This window comes from Narcine bancroftii, chromosome 1 (assembly GCF_036971445.1).
Source record: "Narcine bancroftii isolate sNarBan1 chromosome 1, sNarBan1.hap1, whole genome shotgun sequence".
In the NCBI taxonomy this organism is placed as follows: domain Eukaryota; kingdom Metazoa; phylum Chordata; class Chondrichthyes; order Torpediniformes; family Narcinidae; genus Narcine; species Narcine bancroftii.
The window spans coordinates 331,503,214-331,530,356 of NC_091469.1; the positions used below are offsets into that span (position 1 = coordinate 331,503,214).

Here is a 27,143-nt window from a genome sequence, read left to right on the forward strand (position 1 = left end):
ACCCCAATCTAACTTATGAAACTGTGAGTTCATGCAGCACAGAACAGACTGACTGCCCAACCAACTTGCCATTCTCCACCAGTCCCATTTGCCTGCATTTTGCCCAACTCATTCTAAACCCTTCGTATCCAAATGTCCAAATATCATTTGAACTTGAAATTGTACGCTTTTCTCTAGCTTCCACTGGCAGCCTGTTTCAGATGTGGGCCAGCCTCTGAATAAATTGCCCCTGAAGTTCCTCCTAAATCCCTCCCATCTCACTTTGAACCTATGTCTAATTCTAGAATTATACCCTTGGAAAAAAGTTGTGAGCATTCACTTTATCCACATCCTTCGTGATCTTATATATTCCTATAAGATACGCCTCCTACACTCCAGGGAATAAAGACAGCCTGTCCAGCCTCTCCCATTAACTCAAGCCCTCATCCCAGCACCATCCTGGTGAATGTCTTCTGCACATTTTCCATGGTTGGCATCGTGGTTACAGGACTAGCGATCAGGACGGGGGTTTGAATCCCACGCTGTCTGTAAGGAGTTTGAACATTCTCCCTGTGTCTGTGTGGGTTTTCCCTGGGGGCTCTGGTTTCTTCCCACTATTTGAAACGTACCGGGGATGTAGGTTGATTGGGTAGCACAGACTCGTGGGCTGAAATGGCCTGTAACTGCACAGCATGTCTAAATTTTAAATTTACCAATTTATTGACATCTTTCATGTAGCTCATGACCAGAGCTGCACACAGTACTCCAAGAGTGATTCACCAATGCCTTATACAGCTGTACCATGATACCTCACTTTTTGTACTCAAAACCAATTTAGAGGCACTAAATGAGTATTTTGCATCAGTGTTTACCAAGGAGAAGAAGGACATGGGCAGTGAGAGGGAGCACAGTATGGATAATGTTCATGTGTTGGGCCATTTTGAGATCAGTAAAGAGGTGGAGTTGGGTGTTTTGAGGAACATTAAGGTGAACAAGTCTCCTGGGCAGAAATTGCTGGGGCTTTGTCAAAGATCCTGTTAGGCAAGGTTAGCAGAGCGAAGAAGGATGAGAGGTGACTTAATAGAGAATATCAAGATTCTGAGCGGTATAGATAAGGTAGACAGTCAGCGCCTTTTTCCCAGGCTGAGAGTAGCAAACACCAGAGGACATCTGTACAAAGTGAAGAGAGGAATGTTTAGGGGAGTCATCAGGGGTAATTTATTTACACAGAGAGTTGTGGGTGTCTGGAATGCATTACCAGGGATGGTGGTGGAGGCTGAAACATTAGGGGCATTGAAGAAACTCTTAGATGGGCACATGGATGAAAGAAAAATAGAGGGTTATGAGATAGGAAGGGTTTTGTTTTGTGTAGGCATGTATAGGTTGCCACAACATCAAGGGCAGAAGGATCTGTACAGTGCTGCAGAATTCTATGTTTATATATAGAGATATTTAAGACAAAGATAGATTTTTACAAAGTAGGGGATTTGAGGGATGTGGGGAAAAGTTAGGTAGGTGGCAATTAACCTTTCATTAGGTCAGCCATGATCTCATTGAATGGCAGAGCAGGCTTGACAGGCCGGATAGCCAAGTCCTGCTCGTATTGTTTATGTTCACCAGTGACAGGAGAGGTCCCGTGGACTGGAGAGGGACTAACATTGTACCTTTGTTCTCGGGAAATAATCCAGGAAATTATAGGCCAGTGAGCCTCACATCAACTGTGGGGAAATGATTGGAAAGGATAGGATTTATGCACATTTGGAAAGGCATGGTCAACATGGCTTTATGAAGGCCAGATCACGCCTTATCTGTTTGCTTGAGTTTTTGAGGAGGTAACAAATGTAGTTGATGAGAGTAGGGCGATGGATGTCGTGTCCATGGACTTTAGTAAGAGGTTTAAGAGGATTTGACATTGAAGGCAGTTTCAGAAGGTGCATGGGGTGGGATCCATGGTAAGTTGATGGTTTGGATATGAAATTGACTAGCCCGTGGAGGGTAGAGATGGAAGAGTGTTTCTCAGGCTGGAGGTCTGTGACTAGTGGTGTTCCACAGGGATTGGGCTGGGATCCCTGTTGTTTATGATGTGCATAAATGATGAATGAAAAGTAGGTGCATAGGTTTGTAAGTTTACAGGTGATGCAAAGATTGGTGGAGTTGTGGACAGTGCAGAGGGTTATCAAAGGATATGAATGAATTATATGAAGGTAGGTGGAGGAGGAGGTAGCATTCAGGAAAACGGGAGGCTGCAGAAAGACAGATTAGAAGAATGGACAGAGAAGAGGCAAATGAAATACAATGTCATGCACTTTGATAGAAAAAATAAACAGGCAGGCAAATTTTTATATGGGGAGAAAATTGAAAATACCCAGATGGAAAAGGGCCTAGGAGTCCTCAGGCAGGATAGTCTGAAGGTAAACTTGCATGGTGCAGAAGGCTAATGCACGCTGGCATTCATTTCAAGAAGAATAGAATTCAAGAGCAGGATGTGATGTTGAGGCTTTACAAGGCACTGGCTTATTTAAGAAAAGATGTTCTGACTTTGGGGAGGGTTCAGAGGAGGTTCACAAGGATGATGCTGGGAATGGGACATAATGGCAGCTGTAGAGGAGTAGTGGGGTTGGAGAACTCCCCATAGTAAAGATCAGAAAATACATCGAATCCCCTCCCGTAGAAATTGATAGGAGAGGGAAAGAATAGTTCAGAAAGCTGAGAAAAGGTAAAGAAATGCGAAAGAAGTTGAAATCGGTGAGGTGAGAGCGAGAAGAACTCACCTATTTGCAGAGAGAAGAAGATAGAGGAGGGGCCTACCCAGAGGCTGAGAATAGTGGTGGCTGCAGTGTCAGAATTTAAGCAATGGCCGCTCCTATCAGGAAGGTGAGCAAGAGCAGCCTGGGAGAGGCTAGCCCAGAATAACACCCAGAGAGGACTGTGATCAAGGAAGTGAGAGTGCTATCAGGCACAGGAAGTTTGGGGGCTCAAGACCAAGGGGGTCAGGCTGGGATGGAGAGGGTAGCGATGTCAGCGACAACAGGAAACTTGAAAGCTTGGAGTAAAGGGAGCCGGGCCGAGAAGGAGAAGGCGGTGATATTGGTGACAGCGGATGGCGTGGAGGCTCGAGGTCGAGGGAACCAGGCTGAGGAGGAGATGGCAGTGATGTCAGAGGCAGAGGGAAGCCTGGAGGCTTGAGGTCGAGGGAGTTGGGCCGAGACGGAGATGGCGGTGACGTCGTCAGTGTTGGGGGGAAGGAGAAGTGTCAAAGAGAGTAGGGACTCACCCGATAAGGCCACTCCAATTGGCAGGTGCGAGGAGGTCGGGTCCGAGGCATCAGAGGGTGTTCAAGACATCGGGCCTGGTGGACTTCAGTGGCAAAGTGACCAGAGGGAAATCAGCAGGAAAGACATGTGGCAGGAAGGCCTGGAGTTGGAGAGCAAGGTGGAGGAGGATGAAGAGGAAGATTGAAGGGGCAAAAGAAAGACCGTATATGGAAGTGAAAGACTGATAAAAGGAGGCAGAGGGCATGATGCCTTTTTACCAGGGAAATATTGGAGGCCATTGGACAAATAAAAAGGACTTTGAGGACACTGGTGGCAGCCAAGTGGCAATTAAAGAAAGGCTGGATAGCTTAACAGAAAGGATAATAGAAACGGAGGAGAGAATTGAGAGGGCAGAGGAAAGATTGGATGGGGGAGAATGAAATGGTTCCATGGGAAAGAGATAGGGTAAAGTTGTGGGAGAGGATAGACGTTCGAAAATATTAATAGGAACACGATTAAGATTGTGGGCACAGTGGAGTTTCTGCAAAAATGGATCCCATATAAATTTGGGAGGGGAAAAAAATAGGAAATAATTTGAAATAGAATGGGCCCACTGGCATCTCACCCCACACCAAGGCCCAACCAACTGCTACACTCTATCCTGGTGAGACTTCTGTGCTATCAGGATAGCAAAGAGGATTTTGCGGGCGGCGGCAGAGGTGACAAAAGCTGGGAGGGGTCTGGTGGAATGTGGTGGAGAAGGGGTGGGGAAGGTCTTATTCTCATGTGGTGTTGTTGAAGCACTGGAGGGAATTTCACCCAGTAAAAAAGATCTTGAAACAAAAAGGAATTGAGTTTACCCTCCTTCACCCAGCAACGCCGAAGATAGTAAGGGCAGGAGGAGAAAGAAGGTTCTTTAAGGATCCAAAGGAACCAATGGACTTTGTGAGGTCCCTGTCACTGTTGTGAGACTAAATGTAAATGTAAATTAAGGGGAAAGAAGGATTCAGGGGAAAAATAAATTGTAAATATTGAAAATGTGAGTACTCCAGGAGGGTCATGTTTCTTAACATAGTGTTAATCTTTGAAGGGGATTGTATATGTTAAATAAAGAAGAGATACAGGGAGCTCACAGAAAGGGAGGGAAGTGGAGGGTGGGTGCATTGGTCACTTCTCAAAATATAAGGGGGGGTAGAATTGGCTTGGTTATTGGTGCCAGGGTGGGTAAAGGTTTATTTTTGGAAGGCAAAAGGAAGAGTAAGGTTTTTTTGCTTTACTTTGGAATGTGGGTTTTGGTTTTGTTAACTTATTTAGTTTTTGTCTGGAGCACGATCACCTGTGTCAAGGATCAACAGAGGAGAATCAGGACAAAGGCTAAATATCAGAGGACGTGAAGGAGGGGGAAGGGTATAATGGGGTGGTCCGTGGGCAATGGATAAATCAATTAAATTCATGTTTTAATGTAAATGGGAGGATTAAGAGAAAAAGAGTCTTGGCACACCTAAAAAAGATGTTGGTGGACATAGTGTTTTTGGAGGAGACCCACCTTGCTGAACAAGAGCATTTAAAGTTAAAAAGAGGGGGTGAGTGGGTCAGGTGGTGATGTCCAGGGCAGTGACCACTTCAAAGGGAGGAAAGGACAAGGATGTGGTCGCGGAGTCAGCAGGGAGGTTTGTAATGAAGCACTGTCAAATATACTCAGAGTCCTGGTCACTTATGAATATATATGCCCCGAATTTCAATGATGAAAATTTTTTACGAGATATATTCTTGAGAGTAACTAAAGGGTTTGAGAATGTCTTGATTGGAGGGGATTTCAATTTTTGTCTGGATTCAGTCACAGGAAAGTCAGCAAAGAAATTAACAAGGGCCAGGGCGGCTAAGTCTCTTAGATGTCTGGAGAAGGCCGAATCCAAGAGAAAGGGATTTCTCCTTTTACTTGAGACAACACTAGAATTGATTTATTTTTGGCATCAACCCAATTGGAAGGTAGGATAGTGGAAACCAAGTACACGGCATGGCTATTGTCGGACCACTCTCCCTTGACTTTATCCATCATAATGCCAGATAAGCAGTCCTCGATGTATAGATTACGCCTGAATACGTTGTTATTGGGAAACCCAGAATTTTGTAGCTTTGTTGAGCCCCAGAGAGGATTGTTCTATGAGACAAACTGCCCCTTTACTGAGGATAACTTCCTAATATGGGACACATTGACACATTACCTCTGGCAAGATCATTGGATATAACAAAAGCATCAAAAAGGGGCACATGAAGGAGGTTAGACCCCTAGAACAGGAGATAGCTCAATTGGAAAAGGACTACCAAACAGTAGATAGAGAAGAAAAATTCAGAAATTTGGTGAATTAAAGTTCAAATTTCTTTTTCTTCCGGCTATCCATCCGGTAGGATGATGATGGTTCCTTTTAATCAGCTTGTGGGGTTTAATATGTGTGTCCTGGAGTGGCTGTACAGGCTGATCCTTGACAGGCACCAATTTCCACATAGTTGGCAAGTGAGGCCTGGAGGGGTAGCAGAGGCAGAAGCTCTGTTGTGGAGCTTCCTGTGCCTTTCCTCTCTTGCCTCTTTGAGCTTGTTCTTAGCGGCGTCCCCACCTTTTCTGATGGCGCCCCTCCACTGTGATCAATATTGACCCAGATCCTCCCATGTTGATGGGGCAATGTCAGCTTTCTTGATGCTCCTGTGCAGAATATCCTTGTATGGTAGTTGCTAGCCTTCTTGTTTTTGGGTACCACTGGACAGTTGGCCATACAAGATGTCCTTGGGCAGTCTTCCATCAGGCATCCTGACAACATGTCCAGCCCAGCACAGTTAGGCTGACATCACCATGGTTGAAACTACTGTCATTAATACAGTGGTTCCTCCAAGGGGCAGGGCGGCCATACATGTACAGACAGTAATACAGTGGTTCCTCCACATTCAACCCCTCTTTTAAAAGAAGTCCAGTGGGGTGCAGAGAGTTCCATGTCCATCACAGGTTCAGTCTGTCCGGTGATCTTGTCTGCCTTTGTGACCATCGTAGCGCTGGTTGTGGCTCAGCTGTTGACTCCAGGATGGTCTGGTTGTTGTCAGCGGGTGGGGTGTCCAGCGATTGTACTAAGACAGCTGGGTCAGGGGCTGGGGTAGAGTGTGGTATATGATGGGTGATCAGTGGGGGAGGAGGGGGGGGCAGCAGATGTACTGCTTGGTTGGCCAGAGACCTGGAGTCTCCCACACGAACCAGGTCCTGGACAGACACACTGTCCTCGCTCTCATCCGGGTATGCCACATAAGCGTAGCAGGAGTTGGTTTGGGGGAGATGGACCCTCTCGACCAGTGGGTCAGACTCAGTAGCTTGTCACATGCTTCTGTTGTGGGACTGGCCCTGGGGACATCAACCAGGATGGCAGCGTGGTCCCTGACATGGACTTCTTGGGGAAGGGAAAAAACCTTTCACATGGGGAGGCATTATGGGAGACAGGCAGGCCTTTTGACTTCAGGCCAAGGAGGCTGACCTTCCAGAAGGTGACGTTCTCCCTTTCCACCTGGCCCCTCCCTTGGGGGTTGTAGTTGGTGGTCCTACTAGTGGTGATACCTCTGGCCAGCAGATATTGGCATACCTCATTGCTCATGAAGGAAGAATATGGGTATAGCAGGAGTATCCGCATAGGCTGAAGAGGATGTGCAAGGCTTTGATGACAGTGGCAGCGGTCATGCCTGGACAGGGCATAGCAAACGGGAAATGTGAGAAAGTTATCGACCTGTTTCTCTCCACACAACTGCTGCCTCACGTGCTGAATTTGCAGCTTTTCCCGTTTTTAGATTTCTGGCCTTTGCAGGTTTTTTTGTTTTTATGAAGGAGCAATACTTGTCTGCTTCACCCAGTCCAAGATCATAAAGGACCCCCATCACCCTGGTCACAACCTCCTCTCACTGCTCCCTTCAGATAGGAGGTACAGAAGCCTGAAGACCAGCTCCTCTATGTTCAAGGACAGTTTCTTTCCAAAAGTTATCAGGACTTCTCCAACATCAAAAACAAGATTCATCTATTGGTTGAGAAGATTAAAGTCATTGACAAGAAATATGTGACTGATCCTACTGAACAAACAAAGAATTGAACTGCAGATGGAATATAATTTGTTACTTACATCTTCGATTGAAAACCAGTTAATTAGATCTAAATCTGATTTTTATGTGCATAGTGAGAAATCGGGTAAACTGTTGGGTAATCAACTGAAGAATATTTCAGTTAGACGCCAAATTGTGGAGAATGCAGAACTGACTGTTAACCAGGAAGAGATAAATCAATCTTTCCAAAATTTTTATACATCCTTATATAGTTCAGAATCCCCTCAAGACCTTAGTAATATGTTTAATTTTTTAGAACATTTGAAACTCCCAAAAGTATTACCTCAAGATAACTTAGAATTAAAAGGATTATCTAACTATTGCTAAGTCTTGTATTGGGCACTCGTGAGCAGGAAAGGGCTTTGGCAATTACTAGAGCGCATCGGATGCCCCCCAAAGTTCCTCAACATGGTTATCCAACTGCACGAAAACCAACAAGGTTGGGTCAGATACAGCAATGAGCTCTCTGAACCCTTCTCCATTAATAATGGCGTGAAGCAAGGCTCCGTTCTCGCACCAACCCTCTTTTCAATCTTCTTCAGCATGATGCTGAACCAAGCCATGAAAGACCTCAACAATGAAGACGCTGTTTACATCCGGTACCGCACGGATGGCAGTCTCTTCAATCTGAGGCGCCTGCAAGCTCACACCAAGACACAAGAGCAACTTGTCCGTGAACTACTCTTTGCGGATGATGCCGCTTTAGTTGCCCATTCAGAGCCAGCTCTTCAGCGCTTGACGTCCTGTTTTGCGGAAACTGCCAAAATGTTTGGCCTGGAAGTCAGCCTGAAGAAAACTGAGGTCCTCCATCAGCCAGCTCCCCACCATGACTACCAGCCCCCCCACATCTCCATCGGGCACACAAAACTCAAAACGGTCAACCAGTTTACCTATCTTGGCTGCACCATTTCATCAGATGCAAGGATCGACAACGAGATAGACAACAGACTCGCCAAGGCAAATAGCGCCTTTGGAAGACTACACAAAAGAGTCTGGAAAAACAACCAACTGAAAAACCTCACAAAGATAAGCGTATACAGAGCCATTGTCATACCCACACTCCTGTTCGGCTCCGAATCATGGGTCCTCTACCGGCATCACCTACGGCTCCTAGAACACTTCCACCAGCGTTGTCTCCGCTCCATCCTCAACATTCATTGGAGTGACTTCATCCTTAACATCGAAGTACTCGAGATGGCAGAGGCCGACAGCATCGAATCCACGCTGCTGAAGATCCAACTGCGCTGGGTAGGTCACGTCTCCAGAATGGAGGACCATTGCCTTCCCAAGATCATGTTATATGGCAAGCTCTCCACTGGCCACCGAGACAGAGGTGCACCAAAGAAGAGGTACAAGGACTGCCTAAAGAAATCTCTTGGTGCCTGCCACATTGACCACTGCCAGTGGGCTGATATCTCCTCAAACCATGCATCTTGGCGCTTCACAGTTCGGCGGGCAGCAACCTCCTTTGAAGAAGACCGCAGAGCCCACCTCACTGACAAAAGACAAAGGAGGAAAAACCCAACACCCAACCCCAACCAACCAATTTTCCCCTGCAGCCACTGCAACTGTGTCTGCCTGTCCCGCATCGGACTTGTCAGCCACAAACGAGCCTGCAGCTGACGTGGACATTTACCCCCTCCATAAATCTTCGTCCGCAAAGCCAAGCCAAAGAAAAAAAGAAGACACAGTAAGGAAACAGGCCCTTTGGCCCAACTTGTCCACACAGACCAAAATGTCCCACCCACACTGGTACCACCAGCCTGCATTTGGCCCATATCCATCTAAGCCCATGTATCCTTCCAATTTTGTTTCTCAAACATTGCAATAGGACCTGCCTCAACCACTTCCTCCAGCAGCCCGTTCCATACTCCCACCAACCTCTGTGTCAAAAAAAAAGGTTACCCCTCAGGTTCCTGTTAAATCTCTCCCTCCTCAACTTAAATCCATATCGAGGAGTCACGTGATGAAGTAGTGGCCGGTAGGGGAACTCCAGCCCTCTCCAGAAAAGTAGAAAAAACAAAGGCATTAACACAGAAACCATAACAAATTGAAAGTGAAAGTGTGGAGAAAATGGCAGCAAAGAAAGAAAAACCAAAAACAACGGGAAGAAAAGAAGAAGGAAGGACGTCGGAAGAGGAAGGTGAAGGCCTTACCGGTACGAGGAAGCCTGCCGTGGAGAGAGAAGCCCGCTCCCTGAGGTCAGTGGAAACCCCGAACTTAGGACTACAAAAATGGCTCACGGAGCCAAACAAAAGTGCGCAACCGCGCGTGCGCAAGACAAAAGCAACACCGACGGGAGGGGGGACCAGCTGAGGAGTAAATCTCCACAGCTGAAACACGACAGCAAGACTCTCAACAGGAAAACATAGAAAATAACGAGAACAAGAAGGAAGAGAATAAAAATAGGAAATCAAAGAAACAACAGATGACCAACCCAGAGGAAGAAGACCAACACCAAGACACTTTTAATAAAAATAAGAAGAACAAAAATACCCAACAAAATAAAATAAACAACCCAACAAGAAAATCAGAAGAGACAGAGGTAAAAGACACAGATCCTGGAGTCGACTCAGAAGAAGAGGAGGGAGAACACAGAGAAATGGAAGATGAAGGGAAGGGACAGTACGTGGATTTTTTTTAAAGAATATATGGAAACAGTAGAAGAATGGCAGTCACAAGAATTCAGTGAAATAAAAAGAATAAAAAGTACAGAAGAAAAAGTGAATAGATTAGAGATGATCATGACAGATATAGGAAAAAGAGTAGACAAGGTGGAAGAACGAGAAACAGCCATAGAAATGGAGGTAGATGACTAAAAAAGAAATTGGAAGAATCTGATAAAAAAGTTAAAGAAACACAGGAGCTGTTAGCTCAGAAGATAGATATAATGGAACATTATAATAGAAGAAACAATATAAAGATAGTGGGCCTTAAGGAAGACAAAGAAGGCAAAAATATGAGAGAATTTATAAAAGAATGGATCCCCAGGGTCCTGGGAAGACCAGAATCACAGGAAGAAATGGAAATAGAAAGGGCACACAGAACATTAGCCCCTAAACCACAACCACAACAAAAACCAAGATCCATTCTAGTAAAATTCCTAAGATATATAACAAGAGAAAATATATTGGAGAAGGCAATGAAAAAAATAAGAGAAGACAAAAAAACCACTGGAATACAAGGGTCAAGAAATGTTTTTCTATCCAGATATAAGTTTTGAACTCCTGAAGAAGAGGAAGGAGTTTAATGTAGCAAAAACAACCCTATGGAAAAAAGGTTATAAATTTATGTTAAAATACCCAGCGGTACTTAAAATAGTTATCCTGGGGCAGCAAAGCAAACTATTCTCAGATCTGCAAAAAGCACGAAAATTTGCAGAACAACCACAAAACAAACAGAGAGATGGAGAGATGTAACAAGAACAAAAATGACAACAAACTATATATGTATATATAAAAAAATAGAGTATAAGTAAGAACTAAGAAGGGAAAGAAAGGGAAGAAAAGAAGTAAGGAGGGAATTAAGAGAGTGACCTTTGTTATATATGAAGATTAAAATCTTTTCTGGGGAGGCTGGGTGGGGAAGAATAACAGTCACTGCGAAATCAGTTGACGCTTGCGAGCGGATTCGCAAATCCAAATGGAGAGGGGAGATGTGGTTGCCTGACAAGGGACAAAGGGCAACTCAGGAAGGGGAGGGGATAGGGGGGGTTAAAGGAATTTTAGATATGAGAATAGTGGAAATATTTTATGTTTTAGAAATGTTGTCTTATAATGTGTTCAAAAAAAGAAATGGATAAGAAGGGAAGGTGGTGATGAGGAAACAGAAGGGAAAGATAAACAAAGTATGAAATGACTATGTTGAACTATATGACTTTAAATATTAATGGAATCCATAACCAAATCAAAAGGAAGAAACTGTTAAATTTACTGAAAAAAGAAAAAAATGATATAGCATTCGTACAAGAAACACATCTAACTGAAGTGGAACACAAGAAATTAAAGAGAGATTGGATAGGACATGTAACAGCAGCATCATATAATTCAAAAGCCAGAGGAGTAGCTATATTAATCAATAAAAATGTACCAATCAAAGAGGAAATAATAGATCCAGCAGGGAGATATATAATGATAAAATGTCAGATATATTCAGAATTTTGGAATTTACTCAATGTATACTCACCTAATGAAGAAGATCAAAAATTTATGCAAGATATCTTTTTGAAGATAGCAGATACGCAAGGGAACATACTAATAGGAGGGGATTTTAACCTTAATTTGGACTCAAACATGGATAAAACTGGAAAAAAACTAACAGAAAGAACAAAGTAATCAAATTTATAATTAAATCGATGCAAGAAATGCAACTTTTGGATATATGGAGGAAACAACACCTAAAGGAAAAGGAATATTCATATTATTCGGGTAGACACAAAACATACTCAAGGATAGACCTATTCCTGTTATCAGCCCACATTCAAGGGAGAGTTAGGAAAACGGAATATAAAGCTAGACTATTATCGGACCACTCACCCCTGTTATTGGGAATAGAGCTAGAGGACATCCCACCAAGAATGTATAGATGGAAATTAAATTCCATGCTTCTTAAAAGACAGGATTTTAGAGAATTCATTGAACGACAAATTAAAATGTACTTTGAAATAAATACGGAATCAGTGAAAGATAAGTTTATACTATGGGATGCAATGAAAGCATTCATCAAAGGGCAAATAATAAGTTATATAACTAAGATGAAGAAAGACTACAATCGGGAAACATAACAGTTGGAAAGGGAAATAACAAATATAGAAAAAGAATTAGCAATAAAGGAAGATACAACTAAAAGAAGAGAATTGGCAGACAAAAAAATAAAATATGAAACACTACAAACATATAAGGTGGAGAAGAACATAATGAAGACAAAACAGAAATATTATGAGCTAGGAGAAAAAATGCACAAAATTCTAGCGTGGCAGCTTAAGACAGAACAAACTAAAAGAATGGTATTGGCATTAAGGAAAAAGGACAAACAAATTACATATAATCCAACGGAGATCAATGAAAACTTCAGGGAATTCTACGAGCAACTATATCAAACTGAAAACGAAGGGAAAGAAGACAAAATAGATGAATTTCTAGCTAAAATTGAACTACCGAAATTACAAACAGAGGAGCAAAATAAATTAATAAAACCATTTGAAATAGAAGAATTACAGGAGATATTAAAAAAACTACCGAACAATAAAACACCAAGAGAGGATGGATTCCCAATATAATTCTATAAAACATTTAAAGACTTATTAATTCCTCCCCTCCTGGAAGTAATCAACCAGATTGATAAAACACAAAACATACCAGATTCATGCAAAACAGCAATAATTACAGTAATACCAAAGACAGGGAAAGATCCACAAGCACCAGCATCATATAGACCAATATCTCTACTTAACACAGATTATAAGATAATAGCTAAACTATTAGCAAAAAGATTGACCGACTATGTACCAAAAATAGTAAATCTAGACCAAAATGGATTTATTAAAAAAAGACGAACAATGGACAATATCTGTAAATTTATTAACTTAATTCATGCAGTAGAAGGAAATAAAACTCCAACAGTGGCGGTTGCTTTAGACGCAGAGAAGGCCTTTGACAGAGTAGAATGGAATTATTTATTCGAAGTACTACAAAAATTCAGCCTACCAGAGAAATATATTAATTGGATTAAAGCATTATATAAGGGACCATTTGCAAAAGTGACAGTAAATGGATATATATCAAAACAATTTAACTTAAGCAGATCAACAAGGCAGGGATTGTCCACTATCTCCCTCACTGTTCGTGTTAGCTATAGAACCACTAGCAGAACTGATAAGAACAAAAAATAAAATAAAAGAGATAAAAATAAAAGAGAAGGAATATAAAATCAGTCTATTTGCAGATGACGTTATAATATAGCTAACAGAACCAGAAATATCAATAAAAGAATTACATAGGAAATTGAAGGAATATGGAGAAGTATCGGGGTACAAGATCAACGCAAATAAAAGTGAAGCAATGCCAATGAATAATGTGGATTTCACAAAGTTCAAGAAAGAATCACCATTTAGATGGCAAACACAAGCAATGCGATACCTAGGTATACAACTAAATAAAAATCTCGACCATCTATATAAACTAAATTATCATCCATTAATGAAAAAAAATTACAAGACGACTTAGAGCACACATGTCAAACTCTGGCCCATATAATTATATTTGGCCCGCAAGATCATTTCAAAGATGTATTAGAGGTGGCCCGCTGGCCGCCGCACCAGTATAGCGCATGCACAGTAATACAACAAATCCCAGAATGCATTGGCGTCAGCCTGCTAATCGCCCCCACCTCCTCTGTTTACGTTGCAGGTTCTCACTGTGGACTCTGGTTTTGGGGCCTGGCCGGTGTCAGGGGAAGCCAAGGCTGCTTCCCAGCGCCCGGAACCGGAGGCCTCGGGCCTGACCTCGCCAGGACCGTTGCCCACTCCCCCTCCCTGCTGCAGGCCGACCCACGACTCACGGTGACGGGCCGCTGATCCGCCGAGATGCCGCCCTGCAGCGAGAGCCGATGCCCCCGCACTGTCGTTGTCCAACCCGATCGTCCGCAAACCCCGCCCTCCCGCACACAGGCCTGAGTAAGGATTATGAACTTTAATCTCAGGATAAAACGATCTTCCAATAGTTTCATGTCACAGTGATAAATATATTCAAGCTCATTAGGCATAAAACTTGAAAAGTGTGTAAATCAAAGGATATCTGTACCAACGGAAAAAGGGCATGGCAAAAAACCCTGCTAGAGTTCATGCCCACAATCAGTCACCCATTTGATTGTTTCAGGAATCATGTTATTCTCCCACATTCTCAATAGCCCTCAGATTTTACTATTTGACAGCACACTAGCAACATTTGACAAATTCTCTATAGAGAAATATTATTTATTGAATATTTTATTTCTCATTTGTTAATGCTTCTGGAAAGAGTTTATCCAAAACTATTATTAAACATTTATTTTAATAAGAAAAAGTTCAACATTACATATGTTGAAAGAAGAGAAAACATGCAGATGTTGTTGAAAATTTTCAATAAATATTTAGTTCGGCCCTTGACTTAGTCCAAGTTTTTAATTTTGGCCCTCCGTGAATTTGAGTTTGATAGGAAGGATAAACTGTATTAAAATGAACATTTTCCTAAGGATACAATACCTATTTCAGTCATTACCAATTCACCTAACAGAGAAATTCTTCAAGGAGTTAAAGAAAATAATAAGGAAATTCTTATGGAAAGGGGGGAAACCGAGGATAGCACTAGATAAATTAACAGAATGGTACAAACAAGGAGGCTTACAACTACCAATCTTTAAGAATTATTATAGAGCCGCACAATTAAGATACCTATCAGATTTTTATCAAACAAGGGAAAAACCAGATTGGACCAGATTAGAACTAGATAAAATAGGGGAGAAGATACTTGAACATATACTATATAAATGGGATGAAAAATTGGTGCAATGTAGGAATTCACCGGTATTGCATCATCTGCTCAACATTTGGAAGAAGATTCATGTAGAAAGGAATAAAACAAATTACCAACTACCGAAACTAATAGTGACGCAAAATCAACTAATCCCTTTCACAATAGATAACCTTTCCTTTAGAGAATGGGAGAGAAAAGGGATCAAAAGAATAGAAAATTGTTTTTCGGGAAATAAATTATTATCCTTTGAACAAATGAAGGATAAATATAATATAACTCACGATACAATGTTTGCATACCACCAACTGAAAACCTACTTGAAGGACAAATTAGGAAACAGTCTGAGGTTACCAGAAGGAAGCAATTTTGAATATGTGATTACAGACACAATGATAATTTAAAAATTTGTAACAAACATGTACATCAAACTGCAAGAAAAGGAGAACGAGGAAACAAACGGTAAACCTAAACAAAAATGGGAACAAGATCTAAACATAAAGATAAAGAATGAAATATGGGAAAAGCTATGCTCCGGAACTATGAGAAATACAATAAACACAAGGTTACGCATGATACAATATAACTGGATACACAGGCTATACATCACACCTCAAAAGTTAAATAAATGGGACCCAACAGTATCAAACAGACGTTTTCGCTGTAAAAAGGAAACGGGAACAACAATTCATGCAATTTGGACATGTGAGAAAGTGAAAAAATTTTGGGAAGATCTAAACCAGATATTAAATAAAATCACAAAAAGCATATACCAAAAAACCCAGAGATCTTCCTCCTAAGTAATATAAGAAATAAGGAATTTGGACTCGATTTGAATGGAGCACAAAAAAGATTTGTTATGATAGCCCTAACTGTAGCAAAAAAATGTATTATGTCAACCTGGAAATTAGAAGACAACTTGAGAATACAACAATGGTACATAGAAATGAATAAATGTATTCCATTAGAAAAAATAACATCTTTGGCTTGGCTTCGCGGACGAAGATTTATGGAGGGGGTAAAAAGTCCACGTCAGCTGCAGGCTCGTTTGTGGCTGACCAGTCCGATGCGGGACAGGCAGACACGATTGCAGCGGTTGCAAGGGAAAATTGGTTGGTTGGGGTTGGGTGTTGGGTTTTTCCTCCTTTGCCTTTTGTCAGTGAGGTGGGCTCTGCGGTCTTCTTCAAAGGAGGCTGCTGCCCGCCAAACTGTGAGGCGCCAAGATGCACGGTTTGAGGCGTTATCAGCCCACTGGCGGTGGTCAATGTGGCAGGCACCAAGAGATTTCTTTAGGCAGTCCTTGTACCTTTTCTTTGGTGCACCTCTGTCACGGTGGCCAGTGGAGAGCTCGCCATATAATACGATCTTGGGAAGGCGATGGTCCTCCATTCTGGAGACGTGACCCATCCAGCGCAGCTGGATCTTCAGCAGCGTGGACTCGATGCTGTCGACCTCTGCCATCTCGAGTACCTCGACGTTAGGGGTGTGAGCGCTCCAATGGATGTTGAGGATGGAGCGGAGACAACGCTGGTGGAAGCATATAATTTAAGAAATAACATCACAATATTCGAACAAATATGGGAGCCATACATGAAATACAGTAGAGAAATCCTACCATGGACTTCCACCACCTAAAATGACAGAAGGAGAAGATAACGAAAAGAACTGACTCAGTAAAATATTTTTTTAAATTAAGTGACAACATTGTTTAACGGGTTCAATGTATCTTAGATTGAACTTCAAATAAATGGGAAAGGGGTTGAGGGAGGGAGGGAAGGGAGGGGGGAAAAAGGGGGAGAATATAACACTATATATTCAAGAAAAAAAATGTCTGTATGTATCTTGGTCAATATTGTTTATTGTGTGAAAAATAAAAAAATTTTTAAAAAACTTAAATCCATATCTTATGGTTACCAATTCCACAACTCTGGGCAAAAGACTGTCAATTTACCCGATCTATTCCTCTCATGATTGTGTACACCCCTCATCCTCCTGGGCTCCAAGGAATAAAGCCCCAGCCTGCTCAACCTCTCCCTCTAGCTCAGGGCCCCGAGTCCTAGCAACATCCTCGTAAATTGAGTATTCCATGTAATTGTTGTCAGAGTTTTTTTTTTAAACAAAGCACCTGTTTGATTTTTATTTTGGAAGGTTTCATGGTGATATCTAACTAACTTAGAAAAGCCCACAAATGGCAACATCAAAGTAGCAACTATAAGTAATATAAGAAACATTTCCTGCTGTGGGATTGATGCACCCAATTTAGTTTTGCTACCAAGAATTGATCCAGCTTCAGTTGATCTCAATCCCAATGTTTGGACATCTAAAGGAGGCCTTTCCTTGGAATGTTCAGTTGCTACTAGCCACATCTTTTTTAACTATTTCTAAGAATTACACCTTCAGATCTTTGGAATGAGCACCTTACAGCTCTGGTGTGTGTATTACATGGGAAACTTTACAGAGGGAACAGAAGAGGTCATCCAGAATGTTGACTGGATTACAGCCATCAGGAGACGTTGTATACACACAGTAACTGCTGGAGAAACTCAGCCAGTCTCGAGCATCTGTAGGTGGCTAATAAATATTTCCAAACTTTCAGGCCTGAGCCCATCTTCAAGGTAAAAGCAAAAAGCAGGCAGACTGACTAAATAAAGATTGGGGGAAGAATGGGAGAGAGAGGAGTCCATACAAACAGACAAAAGGTGTTAATTTGATATATTAAGAGGAAAGGTGAGAATTGATTTTGTCTCTGTGAAAAAGGAGAAAGACAGAGACAGAAATCTAGGAAAAGAGACAGGAGGACAAAGATGGGGGATGGGGGTTTAATGGAATCTGGAGCACTTGATGTTAATGCTATCCAGTTGAAGGGTGCCCATGAGAAGATGAGGTGTTGTTCCTCAAATTTGTAAGTGGTCTCAGTCTGGCAGGGCACGAAGCCATGGACAGACATGTCAGCAAGGGAATGGGATGGGGAATTAAAATTGGTGGCCACTTGGAGATCCACACTACTGTGGCTGACAGAGCCAAGGTGCATAACGAAGGGATCACCCAGTCTGCACACTTGCTCTTCAATGTAGAGAAGACCATAATGGGAGCAATGGATGAGCAAATGAATCCCCAGCAGGAGTAGGTGCCAAGAGAACAATTGGTGGAGAGGGAGGAGTGGATGAGGGAGTGGTCCCAGTGGAAGACAGAGTGGGGAAGAGAGAGGAATGTGCATCTGGTGGTGAGATCACGTAGGAGGTGGCAGAAATGGTGTAGGAGGATATCTTGGACACGGAGGCTGGTAGGGTGGTAGGTGAGGACAAGGGGAATTCGATGTTGGGACCCATGTAACTGAGAATTGAGATTGCTTCCTTTCAATATCCATTGTTTGGCCACTGTAGCGAATACCTTTGAGGAAGGACAACAGAGTCCTTTGCTCCAGACCAACAATTTGCAACATCGCAAGAGGAACCTTGAGCCTGTGTGCTTTAAGTTCCTAATCCGCAGCAGCCAGTTCACAGTCCTGCCTGGAGGAGTTCCAATTGTATGACAGTGGGTGCTTTTGGTTTGTGATTCCCTGACATCATTCGATCTCTCTCCTGTCTCTGTTCTGACCAAGCAGAAGTATTCGGCCATCTCCCTCTGCAGCATTACAACGGAAGCATTGAAAGTCCTCAGCGCTACAGAGGACCTGATCGAGGAGGCCACTCAGGAAGGTCATTCACTGCCGCATCCTAGTGCGGGAAGCTTACCTTCGGAGAAGGAGGCAGCCAAACTTCAGGGCCAGCTCTCAAAACTGGAGGAAAATGTAAGCTCCATCAATAACATTTTAGTACAGTTACATACTGCGGTTTTATTTTTATCTGAACTCTGTGGTGGGTAAAATAGTTGCATGCAGTTAGGAAGACATCTGATATGGTACAGAGTCAAAAAAGGCCTTTAAGCCATCCACATTAATTCCATTTGCCTGTGTTATGTCTAAATCTATATCTTGCCTATTTAAAGTGCTTGTTTCACTGTCTCTTTACTGTAGTGACTGTATCTCATTCCACCACCTCCTCTGGCATTGAGTTCCAGACATCATAGAACATTACAGCACAGAAAATAGGCCCTTCAGCCCTTCTGGTTTGTGCCAAACTATTAATCTGCCTTGTCCCACTGACCTGTACCCAGACCATAGCCCTTTATGTCTCTCCCATCCATAGACTTGTCCAATTTTTTCTTAAATGTCAAAATTGAACCCACATTCACCACTTCGGCAGGAAGCTCATTCCAAACTCCCACTACTCTCTGTGTGAAGAAGTTCCCCCTCTGTGTAAAGAAGTTTTCCCCTTTCATCCTGAACCCATGTCCTCTGGTTGTATCTCACCTACCCTCAATGGAAAAAGCCTACTTGTATTTACTCTGTCTATCCCCCCTCATAATTGTCTATACCTCAAGCAAATCTCCCCTTATTCTTCTGCTCTCCAGAGAATAAAGTTCTAACCTGTTTAACCTTTCCCTATAACTCAGTTGCTGAGGTCCAGGCAACATCCTAGTAAATGTTTTCTGCACACTTTCAATTTTATTGATATGTTTCCTTTAGTTTGGTGACCAAAACTGCACACAGTACTCCATATTTGGCCTCACCAATGTCTTATACAACTTTACCATAACATCCCAACTCCTGTACTCAATACTTTGATTTATGAAGGCCAATGTGCCAAAAGCTCTCTTTACAACCCTATCTACCTGTGACACCATTTTCAGGGAATTATGTATATGTATTCCCAGATCCTTCTGTATCAGTGCCCTACCATTTACTGTGTATGTCCTACCTTGGTTTGTCCTTCCAAAATGCAACACCTTTCACTTGTCTGCAATGAGCTCCATCTGCCATTTTTCCAATCCATTTTTTCAGCAGTTCCAAATCCCTTTACAAGCTTTGAAAGCCTTCCTCTGTGTCCACAATGTCTCCAATCTTTGTGACATCTGCAAACTTGCTGATCCAAATTACCACATTATCACCCAGATCATTGTTATAGATAACAAACAACAATGGTCCCAACATGGATCCCTGAGACACACCACTAGTCATAGGCCTCCAGTCTGAGGGACAATCATCCACCACTACTCTCAAGTTTCTCCTGCATAGTGTAAGGTAAAACATCATGAGATGGGAATGTGTAAGGAGTTACCCTGCCCTGTACAGGGCTGTAACAAGATGTAAATGCATCCTCGTACTTACAAGATAAGAGAGACATTGATGGATTGAGAGACAGGAAGCTAGCAGGGAAAGGATAGCAACAGTTTTAGTCATTGGACAAGTAATGATATGATGATGTTCTAAGCATGTATCCAAGGGTATAAAAAATCACCATTTTGCTGATAACGGCAGAATGCATTCTCCGACTAACATGTTTAGTCGCAAGTGTTACAATCCGGTAATAAAGAACAAAGAACCCTGATTTCGACTCAGCCTGGTGTTTGTCTCACTCATTCATGAACAAAGCAGACCTAACAATAGCCAATGTTGAATCTAGTTCACTACCTCACTATGAATATCAAGTGTCTGAACCTCCTTGACTAATATCCCATGTGGGGCCTTGTCAAGGCCTTACTAAAGTCCATGTAGACAACATCCACAGTTTTTCCTTTATCAACTTTCCTGGTAACCTCCTTGAAAAACTCTTAATAGGTTGGTTAAACATGACCTCCTACACACAAAGCCATGTTGATTATCCCTAATCAGTTCCCGGTTATTCACATGTATATCCAATCTCTTAGAATGCCTTCCAATATTTTACTTACTACAGACATCAGGCTCACCAGCCTATAATTTCCTGGGTTACTTTTGGAGTCTTTTTTAAACAATGGAACAACATGAGCTACCCGCCAATCCTCTGGCACCTCACCTGTGGTTAAGGACATTTCTATACTTGGCTCCCTCAAGGTCCAAGGGAATATCAGCCATTAATCTGTGTATAAATATTTTCTCCTTAGATCCCTTTTAAAACTCTTTGCTCTCCTTGTATTGACACCCCCACCATGGAAAACAAATTCTGACCATCCACCCGATCTGTGCCCCTCATCAGACCCCTTCACACTAGGGAAATCAAGCCCATGCTATCCTATTTCACCCTGTAACTAAAATCCTCCAACATCCTAATGAATTTCCCCTGCATCCTTCTCCAGTTCAACCACTCCAAGTACTTCCCAACCAGTGTTTGTTAAAGTTGCAACATGACGTCCCAACTTTTATATTCCATGCCTTAACTGAAAAAGCAAACACGTAAAGTGTTTTCTTCACCATCCTGTTGACTAATGTTGCTATTTTTAGAGAACATTCGACGTTAAAGCCTCCCTGTTCATCATATTCCTGTACTGTACATGTTCTACCCTACTTATCATTCCAAAATGCATCACCTCACACTTGTCATGATTAAATTCCTCATGCCGATGCTCTGCCCAAATTTCCAAAAACCTTCCTCACTATCCACAGCTCTACCAACTTTTGTGTCAACTGCTAACTTATTGATCAGGTGTCCTGCATTCTCATCTAAGTGACTGCCAAAGATCACAATAAGATATTCCATCGCCGAATTCCTGTGATACATCACTGGTCAGCCCATCCATCACAACCCTCGCCAATCGCCAAGCCAATTTTAGATCCAATTAGTCAGCTCACCTTGGACTCCTTGCCTCTGCCACAGAGGGTGGTAGAGGCAGATTCGCTGATTATGTTCAAAAGAGAGTTAGATAAGACTCTAGTGGGAAAAGGAGTTAAGGGTTATGGCTGGAAAGGGGTACTGATAGTAGTGATCAGCCATGATCTGTAAAATGGCGGTGCTGGCCTGACGGGCCGAAGGGCCTACTCCAGCTCCTATTGTCTACTTAACCTGATGGAGCAGCCTACAGTTTGACCTACCTTGTCAAATACTTCACTGAAGTCCATGCAGACAATATTTATCTACTGCCTTGCAAGCGTTAAACTTCTTGGTTACACACAGGAGACTGCAGATGGTGGAATCTGAAGCTAAACACAGTCGAGGGCAGGAACTCAGCGGGTTGAGCAGCATCAGTGGGAGAAAGAGAGGTCAGCGTTTTGAGCTTGAATATGTTGTAGTAAAGGATTTTAGCTTGAAATGTAGACCATTCCTTTTTTCCCACTGACTTCCTCCAGCAGGCTGTGCTTTATCTATTTTGTCACCTTTTCAATCAATCAGGATTTCCCCCACTTTCAAGGAATTATGCATCTGTATTTCCACAGTTCTATCGCACTCTTCAGTGCCCTATCATTTACCGTGTATGTTCTACCCTGATTTGTCCTTCCAAAATGAGAAACCTCACACTTGTCTGCATTAAATTCCATCTGCCATTTTTGCAGTCAAACAATGCATTGAAGGGTGAATATTTCAAGCCAACAGAGTCCACATTCATTGGACAATAAGATATCTCTCAAGCAACTCCTTGAGATTCACAGTAAACTATTCAAAGTAATTCAAGCTACATAGTGAGTCTCAATGAATTTCAACACCGGATACAATACAATAAAGATTTCTTTATTGCCATGCACATAAATATATAATAATCTTTTTAATTTATTTGGAAAAGCACACACAGAGGAGCCTCTAGCCCAGCACCCCATTAAGACAAGAAAGAGAAACAACGAGTGTCCCTGTGGAGACATTGAGTATTCATGGATCCTGTCACCTCCTCTGATACCACCGCCTCCTGCAACATCTGTCGCTGCATGGTTTCCTGTCCAATGCAGTGGTGAACCTGAGTCTCCCTCCCTGGCCCCTGGTTCTGAACCCCACCCCTGCCATACAACCAGAAAGTCGTCAGCTGCCTGAAATCCTTCGGGAGCCCAATTTAACATTTTACAGTTCACAACACTTAGATATGATCCATGTAGAATCAGACAAGAAATATGTCTTCACCCATTCTCATCACTTTCAATGACATTTTAATTTGGAGAAACAGCTTTATAACATACAATTTCTGGCCCACAAGCCCACAACACCCAAATGCACCCATGCAACCAATTAACCATGTACGTCTTTGGAACATGGGAGGAAACTGGAGCAACTGGAGAAATTGCACACAGATCACTGGGAGAACCTGCAAACTCATTGCGAGGCCAGGGGATTCGATTGCTGGCGCTGTGATAGTGTTATGTTAACCGCTACACTAACCATACCACCCTAAAGGGAGAGGAAGCAGCTTTGAAAATAGGCAACGCAGTACATCCAATCTCCTTAATATTTCATCGACCGTCCTGGGCATCTCCCTCAGATGAGTTAAGCAGACAATGTGGGGAGAAGAATGTCAAAGGCAGTGATCACATTCACCATGCATGACATGTGAAGTCATTGCTGGAATGTCACAAGAGTTATGGTATGAGGCTAATCATTTCCCTGTCATGTACTCAGTCAGTGAGGCCATCATTGTCAATGGACAGAATCACTCACCGCACCGTACAGCAAACAGCAAGGCATGCATTATGTAGCAGCTTGGGAGCAGCTGGTGAAGCACAGATCCTTAAAGGAGATCCTAACTTAAAGCTGTAGTTATTGTTGACAACCAGTATTATACATTTGTCCCTTCAAGATTATGTTATTGTCATGTAATATAACAGAAAATGTGATTTTACACAAAATTGGCTTTAGCCTGCCAGACAAAGATTCACCATTAGCATTGCCTAGCACCTCTTATAATCAGAGAAAGAGAAGCAAAGTCACCCCAGAGTCACCGAGTGTCGATGGATTCACCTCCAGGGCTCCTGCAGCCACACAGCCTTCGCTCCAAACTATCGTCAACCCGAGCTCCAGGTCTGAACCTTTGATGTGATCAGGAAGCCTCTGGCCTCAGCACCCTCTTGCATCCCGGTTCCATTTCCTGATACTCCTTCAGCTAGTCTCCAGTGGTCCGCAGCCTGGGTGCGAGTCCCTTGACTGCCATCGTCACCAGCCTGAAGCCTGTGTGGGTTCCTGGCCTCAGGTTGCCAACAGCCCGCCACCATGGTTCTGCGCCCCTTGCAGGCCCACCACTGTGGTCTCCCACTTGCTGGTCATCTCCTCAAACAGAGATGGTCACCCTATTTTATGGTGCCCCGCACCAGCCCTCCGTTTCCCCAGAGTCTGCAACCCCTCTTGGCCACTGCTGATCATAGGCACCGCTATCTTGGGCCCAGAAGCTCCGGTGGCAGGATTTTAAAATAAAATCAGCCTCTTGGTTTGCAATGATTCATGGCCTCAGCATCTCAATACCCATCCCAGATGCCCCTTTCTGGGGGTCATGGGCCAGGGATTGGGTCAATGATGATGCTGAATTTCTTCAAGGAGACTTGACCACCTCTTCTTCTGTCTGCCTGCTAAACTCCTTCAACAATGGAGCACATTTAGAGATCCAGCATTTGGCCCACGAGCCCGTGCTGCTCAATTACACCCATGTGACCAATTAATCTACTAACCCCCATATGTCTTTGGAATATGGGAGGAAACAGGAGCACCCAGAGGAAACCCACAGGGTCAGGGGAGAACATACAAACCTTACAGTCAGTCCCTGGTGCTCTAATGGCATTATGCAAACCACTAGGCCAACTGCACCGTCCCGATATGTGGTGTCAGGCCTGCAGGTGACATGACATTGCCTAACCAAGTGGAACTTGGACCTCAATCCAAGGATTTTGACCTGGCAGAGGTCAGACTTCCCCTACATTGCAGTTGGAGGATGTTGCAGAGGTGCATCAGTTACTTTCCCTGTGCCTTGAGATACCTGCTGTCAAAAGGTCAGATGACAGGATACAAGAAAGCGGGAATTCTGCTGCTCAGGATTGTAAGGAGAGTTTGATTCTAATTAGTCCATCCTATGTTTCCAATTGTATAGATACAGGTTCTGCAAATACTCAATGATTCCCCAATTTCATTGCTATAAGGACAAGCAAATAAATTAAATGTGTCCATTTCGAACAGGATGGATAGGATAGGGTGAAAGATCAAAGTATTTCATCTCAGGGTAGGGAGTGCAAAACTTGGGGACATATATTTAAAGGGGAAAGATTTAAAGGGGACTTGAGGGGCACCTTTTACACACAGAGTGTGTATGAGGAACGAGCTGCCAGAGGAAGTGGTCGAGTTGGCTCAATTGCATTGTGTAAAAGATGTATCAGATTCAAGGTTCCTTTATTGTCATGTAATAAAAGAAAAAATTGATTTTAGCCTGCTATAAGGCAGACAAAGATTGGCTGTCAGCAGAAATTGCCCAGTGCCCCTTACAGTTAGAAAACGAGTGTTTCCCCAAAGTCACTGAGTGTATATGGATTTTCCTGCAGAGCTTCCGCAGCCCCACTGACTTCAGTCCAAACCATCGGCAACCCGAGCTCCAGATCCAAACCTCCAGGAAGCCTTCAGCTGAGTGGGGGTGGTCACCCAGTTTTCTGGTGCCCTGCGTCAATCCCCAGAGCCTGCAATGCCTCGAGGCCCCACCATCTTGGGCCCAGACCCTGTGGTGCAGGATTTTAAAATAAACCACTGTTGATTTCTTTCAACAGTTCATTTAAAGCCTGTACAGGCCCAACAGTGGTTGGACTGGGCAGTAGGACCCTGCGGAGAAGCACTGTGTCTCTGCTCCCCTTTCTCTGTGGGTCCCCACCAGGGGCAACCCTGCCTTTGCAGCAGCTCTGGCAGCGCTGCCTTTTTCTCATTTAGACCAGGCAGGTTGGATAATATAATAATGAGTTTATTGACATTTTATTGTACAGTGATCTACGTTTGATAGGTAGAGATAGTTAATCGCAGTACTGGCAGATGTTGGAAAGATGCATCTACAGGAAGATCCAAAACTAAGTGATTACCAAATAATTTATTTCTTATTTATTCTGCTCCACCTTCTCTGAAACTGATCTTTTAAAAGCAACGGAAGTTCATCTGCAACCTCACACTCTTCCGGGCCTGGTGAATCAAGTGCTTCAGAAAAGGTCATTCTGTCAATTATTTTTTTCCTCTTCTAAACCCTCACTGGCAGTAAGCCAACTGAATGAGTACATCAATCAATAAAAGGGTCCGATTTACAGCCACATCTCCTTTGATTGACCTCGTCCAAGACCAGCTGTGTGTACGAATTGAAGATATGGGAATACATTTATCCCATAATGCATTTTTGCTGATGCCCATTTTTCTGTGAGATAGAATGAAAACCCAGGCCAGTCCCTTCCTCAGGCTCCTCACCCCTCCCCTTTTTCCCACTCCCATCCCCGTCCCTTCCTCCAGCTTCCCACCCCTCTCCCTCCCTCCCACTCCACACCCCCTTCCCTTTCTCCCTCTCCCTCCCCTGCCCCTTCCTCCAGCTTCCCACCCGCTTCCTTCCTCCCACTCCCCATCCACTTCCCCTTCTCCCAATCCCACCCCCTCCCTTCCTTCCACGTACCCCTCCCTTCTTTCCGCTCCTCATCCACTTCCATTCCTCCCAGATGCAGTGGTGTGGAAGGGATGAAAGGGGGAGGAGTGGCATTGCTCGTCAGGGAAAATATCACAGCAGTCCTCAGATAAGGCAGACAAGAGGGCTCGTCTAATGAGGCTATATGGGTTCAGTTGAGGAATGGGAAAGATATGACCACATTAATGGGTTGTCTTGTAGATCACACAGTAGTCAGTGAGAATCAGAGGAACAAATCTGCCAGAAGATTGAAGCAGCGGCAGGAAACAAATGTGATAGGAGGTGATTTTAACTTTCCACATGCTGACTGGGACTCCCACATTTCTGCAGCCGGGAGGAGACGGTGTACCGCATCTTTGTGGACTATGTGAGGTTGTGGCCCCTCTTCGCCTACCTGAAGGGGCCTGCTCCTCAAATTCTGGTTGAACTTCATCCCCCCGCACTCCTGATCTACGCCCGCCCAGTGCGGAAGGGGGCCGGGTGTTCAGTGGATCTCCTTTGTGGGGTAGCTGTTGGGGTTGGCGAAACTGGCCATTCACGGGTCAAGGTGGCGGGTGGTCGAGGGGATGAGGAGAGCTAACTGCCTGCCCGTCTTTCAGGGATATGTCCAGCCTGTGCTGTGTTGGAGCGGGAACACGCGGTATGCAAGGGGACAGTGGCTTAGTTCAGGGAACAGTGGGACCCCCAGGGGATCACTTGTGTAGTTGACAATGAAAGTCATGTTTTAATTTGATGTGTAATACTGTGTAATAGAGAGGGGGTCGTAATTACTGCTTCTCACGGTTTTGTTGCCACATTTTATGGTGGTTTTTGGTTTTAGTTGTAGCTCTATGTGTGTTTTGTGTTTGTAATGTTGTAGTTTGAATAAAGTTTG

At 43.4% G+C, this 27,143-nt stretch overlaps 1 protein-coding gene across 1 annotated transcript in view; it reads left to right on the plus strand.

Annotated features, from left to right (window-relative positions):
* LOC138748476 (rab effector MyRIP-like) overlaps positions 1 to 27,143 on the plus strand; it is a 305,674-nt gene that overhangs the window by 249,825 nt on the left and 28,706 nt on the right. The window contains exon 13 of the mRNA XM_069908752.1: positions 18,474 to 18,659. Coding sequence (XP_069764853.1) covers positions 18,474 to 18,659 — 186 coding nt within the window. The remainder of the gene's footprint in view (positions 1 to 18,473; positions 18,660 to 27,143) is intronic.